General features: G+C 40.1%; 1 protein-coding gene across 1 annotated transcript in view; it reads left to right on the forward strand.

The window, feature by feature from the left end:
* The window catches only part of LRPPRC (leucine rich pentatricopeptide repeat containing), a 118,319-nt gene extending 114,924 nt beyond the window's left edge, over positions 1-3,395 (forward strand). Inside the window, exons 37-38 of the mRNA XM_036749480.1 lie at positions 1,703-1,845; positions 3,142-3,395. Of these exons, the coding sequence (XP_036605375.1) occupies positions 1,703-1,845; positions 3,142-3,198 (200 nt within the window). The 3' untranslated portion in view covers positions 3,199-3,395. The remainder of the gene's footprint in view (positions 1-1,702; positions 1,846-3,141) is intronic.
* Positions 3,396-9,642: the final 6,247 nt, after the last annotated feature.

Below are 9,642 nucleotides of genomic sequence, written 5' to 3' on the forward strand. Positions count from 1 at the left end.
TCTGATCATATAGTTGGTCCCCTGTCTAGGTGAATGATGAATTGTGTTATTTTTTGAGGGGAAAGAGCAGATACAGTAAGCAAATTATAAAGCCAACTCTTGGGTTTTTCATGTTTTGAGAAGGAGATCATTGTCATGAGTGATTCAGAACCTGTGGTCTTGGGACCACATGTGGCCCTCTAGGTCCTCCACTGTGGCCTTTTGATTGAATCCATACTTTACAGAACAAATCCCCTTAAAAGATTTGTTCTGTAAAATTTGGGCTCAGTCAAAAGGCTGCACCACATGTGGCCTCAGGGCTGTAGGTTCCCCACCCCTGCTCTGGTCTGATACCCTCATTTGCAGATGAAAAGAAACCTGAGGTGAGGCACAGAGAAGTGGCACTGCTAGTAAATGTTTGACAAGATTAAATACCTACTATGTGTTTAACTCACTTTACTGTGTATTTTTGGGGAGATGGGGAGGATTGGACATGGCCCCACCTACAAGGAGCTTATAAGCAAGTTAGCGAAAGATAGTAAGTGAGAAATATCAAACAATCCAATGCAACAAAGGATAAGTTCCCAAATTGTATGGTACATATTCTAGCATTGTACAAATCCAAAAGTTCCTTCTTACATTGTAGTTTGGGCATAGCATTGGGCTTTGGTCCATCTTCCTGCTGGAATGGTTTTTCTGTAGGACACTTAATATTTAAATGGGTGTTTCCAGAATCCTTATAAACCTTACCTACGAAATTCTAGATTCATATCTCTCTACAGTATGTGCATAAATGGATCCAAAATTGCTTTTCCTACTGCACATAATGTTTGGGGAAGGAAAAGACAAACAGAAGTATATTCAAGAAAATAATCTCTTAAATTTTTTTTAATGTACTGTTTATCATTGGATGCTCACTTTGGTGATTTCCTTATCCCACGCAATTTCCTTATCTTATTAAAAATGTTGAAATTGGACTAGCTAGCCTCTGAGGTCCTCTCCAGGGCTAGATCTTTGAGTCTATGACAGTAGAGTGCACCATAAGTGTTTGTAGTACATATGCACCTGGCTCATTGTAGATATTTAATAAATGCTTTTTAAACTCTTGTTTCTATAGCCCATATTGGTACCCTTTGTTTAAAAATAAACATCTATATAGTTGGGGGGTTTTTTGAGCAAGGGAGTGGTGTGGCAGTGAGTAGCAGTGAGGATGGAACTCCTAGTGAGAACAGTTCCTCAGCCAGTGCAGAAAAGCCACTGTGCTAGTCCCCTGGGGCACTGAGAGGTTGTCAATAATCATTTATTAAGTAGGGCCCAGCACTACACTAAAGAGAAAAGGCAAAGGCAGCCCCTGCTTTCAAAGTGCTTAACATAAATAGACACAGATGTGATCAACTTAGTGAGTACAAACTTCCTTAATAACCAGGACCTCTCCCAGTCCTCAGTTCCACACAGCCTCTCTCCCATGTTCCATGAATGTAAGACTGTTGTCATTATTATTATACAAAAGACCTTCAGATGTAGCATGTTTGTTTTTCTTCTCCATTAGACTGACCTGTGCTAAACAAAATGGGTAGTTTTTGTATGTGTGCATTACGTGGTAGTTTTGATTCAGTCTCTTGAAAGATGTTAAGCATCTATTCATTAATTTGTGAAGATTTTCAGTACAAGTCATTTTTTTAAAGGATGCAGGTTTTCTATTGTTAATTTTTATTTTCTTCAGGATTGGACAAAGATACAGCTTCTGCAAAAGCCCTATATGAGGAAATGAAAGCACAGAATATAAAAATGGACAATATATTTCTGAAACAGTATGCTGCTTTGTTGAAGGATGCTGGCGAGCCTGTGCCTTTCACCGAACCCCCTGTGAGTATTTCCTAATTAAGGAAAAATACCTCTACAGATTTATAGATGTACTGTATTAATAAAAAAAAAATCAAATACTTAATTACATAAGGATTAGATCTCTGTGAAGAGCCCTCAGTGGAACTGGTATTTAAGATATTGAGTGTTACAGGCACTGTATAATCTTGCATTGGATTTGACTTGTGGGAGAATAAAACCTTCTGGGGCTTATTGTGTTTAAAATACAAGATTTTTATCAGTTATGCATCTGTAGGTGTTAGTTTATCAAATGTCCTTGGGGCAGTTATCCCTTTATTTCTACCTAAAATAGGATTTTATGTTATTTTGGTAACCAACCCAATAGGTTATTTAATTACTTGTTTGTATATATGAATTGTTTGAAATTTTTTAAAAATAAGCACAATTTCCCTAGGTGGAGGGAATGCTAGAACACACATAAGCATCTCTTTTCCTTGGGCCTACATCTGAGGGTGAACATCACTTTCATAATGGAAGGATACTTTACTGATTTTCTGTATACAGCTCCAGTTGACAAGGGCACATTCCACATTAGCACAGAACTTAGAGTTGGGAAAGAGGTAGTGGGGGCTTCAGTTGGGCAAGGAACCAAGGACCAAAAACCTACTCCCTTTCCCCTTCTCTGGAGACCAGAACAAATTGAAGAATGAGAAAGGTATTGAATTTCTGGGAGGTTTTCCAGTATTTTTGTACCTAGAGTAGTCTCCATCTCTCTCTCTTTCTCTCTCTCTCTCGTGTGCGCGCGCGCACACACACACACACAGAATGTTATATATGCAAATACCTCGTATCATTTGAACAATAAAATTAAAACTATACTAAATAAGTATCCTTTCATTATTTTTTTTCCCCTCCTCTGATTACCCTCTCTTCTCCTTTCTCTTTCTACACTCAAATCCCTGCCTACCTACTTACCATCCTAATCCTGGCACTGGTAGAAAAGACCAGGATGAGATGGGGCTGCTAGTGCCCTGTTACATGAATGCCTCCCTGTCCCTTGCCTGGCTGCTGCCCTTCATGGGAGCGCAGGGATTCTGTGTATCAGAATTACTCTTATGATTCAGACCTAATGATTGTGCTGATCAGGCTTGTACAGTGAAGGAAGAGTTAAGCATAGTAAGATAATAGTGAAACTTAGAAGTTTACGGCAGCTCATGTCCCCAAGAGTCTTAACGACTGAATTGCCGTGTGTGAAGCTTAGCTTTAAAGTTTAGGTGTTTATTGTCTTTGGGATTTTTTATGTGTTCATCTTTTCCTTTTCTCCCTCTTGCTTAACAGGAAAGCTTCAAATTCTACGTGGAGCAATTGAAGAAAGAAGTACAAGCCCCTTCATGAAGTGGCGGAATTGCACGTTGATTAGCGTTTATTAATTCTGTGACGGAAACATTGTTGTAAAATGTGTTTGTCAGGGAAAAAATGGGAAACTAATTTTGTTTGTATACTTTTATTTACTGAATCTACCATGGGTTCAGCACGTGTCAATTGTATTAATTATTATTGTATTAATAATAAATTCAACATGCGTAACTCCATTCTTTTTCTTCTTAACTATTGACTTCAATGAACGGTCATTGCAACATTTTCTATTAAGCTTCTCTAAAACTATAAAAGATCTGTAGTCTTCAAAAATGATACTGTTAGAACTCCCTATCCTGCTTTCAACCTGCATGTCATGAAAATAGGAATTCCTTTGTACACACAACACACATACACACAAACACACACTTCCTTTTAAAATAATTAGTTTCTTCTACTATGCCCCATTGCCCCCAGTGGACCAAAAATAAAGTAAGATAAATGCTTTCATCATAAAAACGCATACTTCAGCCAAACAGATGCCTACATTGGCCATGCCCCAAAATGTCTATCTCCTTGCATTTTGAGATCATCCCCTCTCTGGCAGGAGACAAGGTTTCGTTCATCTTCTAGACTCATCGGGGTCGATCAGAGTTTCTAAAGTCTCTTAAAGTTGTTTTTTTTTTCTCCATGTGATTGTCATCCTTTATATTGTTAACTAGTTCTGTTCATCTTGCGGTAGTTCATACATATCTTTTCAATTTCCTATGAATCTGTGTATTTTGACATTTCTTACAGCACTTTTTTCTGAAGAATGAGTATCGTAAGGAGGGAAAGGGAATAAACATTTATTTAGTGCCTTCTGTGTGCTAAGGGCTTTCAGAATTTTATCTCTTTTGTTCCTTATAAAAACCATGCAAGGTATAGGTGCTGTTATCTCCATTTTATAGCTGAGGAAACTAAGGCAGACCAGTTAAGTGACTTGTCCAGGATCATACATCCAGCAAGTGTTAGCAGATGGATTTAAACTGAGTCTTGCTAACTCCACGCCAAGCACTTTATCCACTGTGCCATCAGATGATGCCCCATTCACAAAAGATGGAATTTGACTCAATTTGTGGATAATGTCGTGTTCATTCTGTGGTGGTGAATATAGGATTTTTGGAGTCTGGGCCTGTGATTTTACTGGTATTGAACACTCCTGATATGAAGGCACTTTCTACTGGGAGAGATGGTAGCTCAGAAGCACGTGGAATCTTGAGAGTTGCCTCAGGCACTGATAGATGGAGTGATTTCTTTTTAGTTGCACGTCTTGAGGCTCAGTCTTCCTCTAAATTTTGTGTGTCTCCTGGTTTTTATTCCAGAACAATATAGATCTCTCATAATTGTTCTTTGTCTTCCTTTGGGACTGAAGTAAAAACTTTGGTCCCATGAACCACACATGAAAATCTGTACCCTATAGGGCCACACAGACCCCAGAACCAGCTCAAAACCTACAGTCCTCTAAGACTTCCTTTGCTCCCCAGGACACTACAACGTTTGATGTGCTTGCAGGCATTCATAGCTTTCATTTCCAGATAGGGAAGCTCAGGCCCAGAGAAGCCAAATGGCAGAGCAGAGCCCCACATCTAGGGCTTCTCCCATCCACCATCCCTCCGACTAGCCTCCCTATTTTGTAGTCATTTTTCTTGACTGCTCAATCCCTGCTTTTCAGGTAGTTCCCCTTGTAGGAAGAAAGCACTATCTATGTATTAGTTTGGATTTTAATGTTAAAAGTCTTTCCTGAGTTTGATCTCTTGACCAGTAATGGAATATAAAACAATTCATTGTCTATATTGTAGGAAGTTAATTGCAAAAAAGTTGAAAATGTTTTTTCTCTTAGCATACTCCTTTTAGTGATTCTCCTTTTTGGGAGATTCTTGTCATTTTCTTTTCCCCCATGGGTTTAGTAATTGAACTCAATTTTTGTTTCATCTGGTTATCCCAAGAATTCAGATCTGTGTAGAGAACAGAAATGTTTTTTCAGGCTTCTCATCTGCATCAGGTAAACTTGGTATCTACAGATCAACTTTGCATTTTTCTTAGGCCAGGACTTGATTCCTGAAGTAGGATTGGACAGCATTCACCCATTTGGACAACAGTTGTGATTTGACTGTATCCTTTTGAGAGATGTAATCATAAAGACTTGTGGGATTGGCCAGACCCCAGAGGCAGTACCTGGCAATGATGTGATTCATGCATAGCCCCTGAGCACCCAGTCCTTTCAGCTTTGTAGCAACTTGCATAGCTATTGCATAGTTTTCCCTGAAAAGTCAGGTTTGGAGTTTGGTGTTTTTTCAGGGAGGGAGGCAGGGGGCCTGACTATGATGTTTTATATCATAGAGGTAGTAAGTTCCCATAAACTCACCAACTGTATACTAGTAGCTAAGCTAGAAGGAATTTAAGTTCAAGATTCCTAGAAAATGTAAATTACCTTCATAGAGCACATCTTAAACTGAATTTTCTGAGGTGAGTTTTAGGAAAAGGCAAAAATATTCGTGTAGAAAAGCATTGTGTCAGGATAAGCTTTGGGTTTAGAAGAGAGCTTTCAAAGTAATTGTGGATTCTTGTATTGGAGCTTAAGGAGAATTTCCTGCTGTTAATATTGTGAATAAATAGCGTGTATCCAAAACTGAGGAGCAGCTTTATTTTTGTTTTATCCATTATGGGGAATGTATTTGCTAAGAGTCCCTTTCTGTGTTAACATAACCCTCAACAAAAGAATCTGAGCTTCAGAACAGTCACTCCAAGACTGACATCTACTCTGTTGTTCCTTTTCTGGTGATTTTGATGCAAGTAGGGAAATGTTACATTTTAAGGACATCAAAATGCTTTCAGAGCATTCAGCCACTCCTCTCTTGAGAGAAGGAAGCAGAAATCCCCCAGGTTATATTTGGATTATTAATTATATTAATAAATTAGGAGATTCTTAGCTATTATATACAATAATCCTGTATGTCAGGAAGAATAATGAAAGTAGACATTTATACTTAAAAGCATTCTCAATGCACTGATCGTATTGACGAACGTTACACATTTGGTTGGAGCATGTCACCCATCCTTGGGTAGAGATGGGTGGCTTCAGGATACCATTCATATCAGTATCCAGAATGAAGGCACTAACAGATGCTTTGCAGCCTAAAAGGAGAAGTTGTATTTTCCTGGGCTTTTTGAAGGCCTAGCCTCCTGCGAGTGACTAGGATTAGAGACCAGAATATGTTTCATGCCAGGTCAGAATGTACCCCCTGAATCTGGGTGCCCTGAAAGGTACACGCAATTACACCCATACCAGGTGATTCCAGCATCCTAACAACCAGTGTTGTAAAGGGATTCTGTTGAATTTAATCCAACAACTCAATGGGAATCACCCGGCAGTAGAGGTTGGTTTGGTTGGTTATGGCAAAAGTAACTCATGAAATGCTGCTACAGCAGAGTTAATGAGCATTATCTATGGAGCGTTATCTGTCCCAAGTGATGAAATCCCTCAGCTTTCAGACACTTGATTTATTCTGATGATTAAGGCAGTCACCAAGTTTCATAACCTAGTTTCTTATATGTTAAATAAACTCATAGAAAATGGAAGTGTACAGTCTTCAGTTACACTACTATTTAGGCGTGCATGGCAGTCGGACCCTCTCTCATGTCTGATTACAGTTTTCATATTTACATATTGGTGTCTTTCTGACAGACCAATAATCCCATAAATTCAGCAAGTGAAAACAACATCCAAAAGTGTATGTTGAACTGGTAGCTGCAGGGGGTATGAAAATTATGGTAATTTTTAGCTTCTCTATTGTTAGTCATGCACATGAGTGTTTCCAATAGAAATGTATCATGCTTTCAGCGCTGAGCATATTACAAAGCCCACATAATGTAGTCCTGGTACAAATATAGGAAATGGTTGCATTATCAAACACAATATAGTCACTTAGCCTTTTTTTTTTGACAGAGGAAAGGAATAACCTGATCTGAAGGGAGCTACAGTATTTGACCAAATTAAACCATGCCATAAGTACAACGTATCAGCCTTTCTCAGTAGGAAGCCATCCTCAGAAGGGGGCAACAACCTTTTAGCCACATGTTCGGCAAACCAGAGAATTAGTCATTGGGTTGTTCTGTTGGGTTGTGTGACAGTGCCCCAAGGGTCATGTGCATCACTCCCCACATCCTTTTGAGGACTGTTGTATTCTTAAGTCGTACTTCTGTTTCTCCCCATGTCACGTTCTTAGTGTTAGGTTTATGTTCACTAACTATAATTTGAAAATGCTGCTGCTATCTCAGAGTCTAGGTTTCCTCTCCTGAAAAGTGAAGGGCCCTAGCTAGATGACTTCTCAGGGCCCTTTCAGCTTTGAATCAATATACTGTCTCTAAGTGATGCTAATTGGGATTTAAAACCACAGTCTACTACGCTGCAGGCCTGGCTGAATGGCCTCCTGCCTTCTAATAGGGAGACTAATGCAGCTAGCTAGGAGAGAATAATAAAAGCTCCCATTTCTAAAACACTAAGCTTTATGAAGCGATTTCCCCACAATATTCCCGAAGGTAGAGTAGGATAAAATTGGTCTCTTCTCCTCCCCACTCCTTCCATTTACAGATGAGGGAGCTGAACACAGTGTATAACTTGCCAGCCAGAGAACAGAAGAGCCAGGGGGCAATTGAAAGCCAGGACCACAAACCTTTTCTGCACTTAATGGGGGAGCTAGCAAAAATAAATGATTTTGCAGTAACAGTCTTAAAAGCAGCTTTGTGAAATGGGGAAAAGGTAAAGTTTTGCAACTTGATGGTATTTGTACAAAATGAACTAATATATAAATGGCCTTGCAAAGAAAATCTGAGAAGTGTTAATATCACCAGCCTTTAAAGGAGTTAATTTTTCTTAACATTTCAACCTAACACTTAAATATTGTAGCCTTCATTAATAGTTATTGACACTGGGAACTGTTCTTTGGTTTTCTGGCAAAAATGAAAATGCATTGTCTCAGAGCACTGGGTTTGGTGCATTTCTGCTATTTGCACACCAGGGCTGGCTCTGGCTGGATACAAATTGCTTTCTGATGCTAGTGGACAGGGGCAGTCATTTAACTTCTGTTTGGCTTGTTTACATAGGCTGTATGTGCTCACATAGTCAGGCATTGTTTGTGAGAAGGTTCCAGATGTTTACTTCAGCAACAGAAGATGTTTGCTTTCCTGTTTGGTTGACCCAGTCCAGCATCCTTTTATGCTTACAGATGCATTAGGTAGCAGGTAGCCTCTCCAGGCCACACTGATAGCTGACGAAATGCTGGCTGTGAGTTTGCCATACTGCTCGTTTTTCTCAGTCAGGCATTGCTGACAGCCCAGGCCCGGAAGTCAGGCTCTGAACAAAAAGAAGAAAAATAGAGCTCTAAGCTGCTGCCATGAGAATGACTAATTTAAGACCCAATGAATCATCAATACCAGCTTCCATGCTAACATGTGTTAGGCAGATTTAAGTACCATTGCTGATACTACCAAAATCGTGGCAGCCGTTAGAAAGAGTATAAGGAAAAAGAAGAGCATGAGTTACTGCCCAGCCACCAGTAGCATACTTAAGAAGGGCAAGGAGGTTGTGTTGGATGTACAATGAAGGAGGGACATAGAGAACTGCCAGGTCAGACCTAGAGCATTCACCAGCACCTACCTAGTCATGACTGTCAACTGACCAAACCCACCTTGGGCATCTTTTCTCACAGCTTCAGTTTCTTTTGGAAAATGTGGGGATTCGACTAGATAGTGTAAGATCCCTTCCAGCCCTGACATTCTGTGATTCTAAAAGGGCACAGATTTGGGAAAGTGATTCTCCATCACCACTATTCCCCCCCCCCCCCCCCCCCGCCACTCTCCCCATACATACCTGCAGATTAACTTTGAAGGGTGTGATAAGAACCCCCTGTCTCAGTCTGAAGGTATGGCTTAGAAGGTGCACTTGCTAGTTTATGCTTACCTATTCAGCAAAATGGGAACCAATTCCTGCAGCTTGGGATGTTTCACATCTTTTCTGTGTGAAATGGGGATCCTAAGAGGTACATGACAACAACAAATAGCTCACTTTATCACAACCGCCCTGGGACGTAGGTGCTATTACAACCCGCATTTTATAGATGCTGAGGCAAACGGGCTGGATTTGAATTCAGGTCTTGCTGATTCCAAGCCTAGAGTTCCATCATCTACAGGACCACTTAGCTGCCTACATACTTGTGTTTGTGTTCAGGGGCTTAGTATTTATCTGGCATTGTTGGGGAATAAAGTGTTCCACATAAGTAAAATAGAATTGCCCATGGGGGTGGGGGGGAGGGGAGCGGATCCTACAGTACATTAAAGGATCACAGATTTAGAAATGGAAGAGCCTGACACAGAGTCCAATCCCCTCATTTTACAAATGAGGAAACATCCAGAGAAGTGACTTTCCCAAGAGAACACCCGAAG

Source organism: Trichosurus vulpecula, chromosome 3 (genome assembly GCF_011100635.1).
Source record: "Trichosurus vulpecula isolate mTriVul1 chromosome 3, mTriVul1.pri, whole genome shotgun sequence".
Lineage (NCBI taxonomy): Eukaryota > Metazoa > Chordata > Mammalia > Diprotodontia > Phalangeridae > Trichosurus > Trichosurus vulpecula.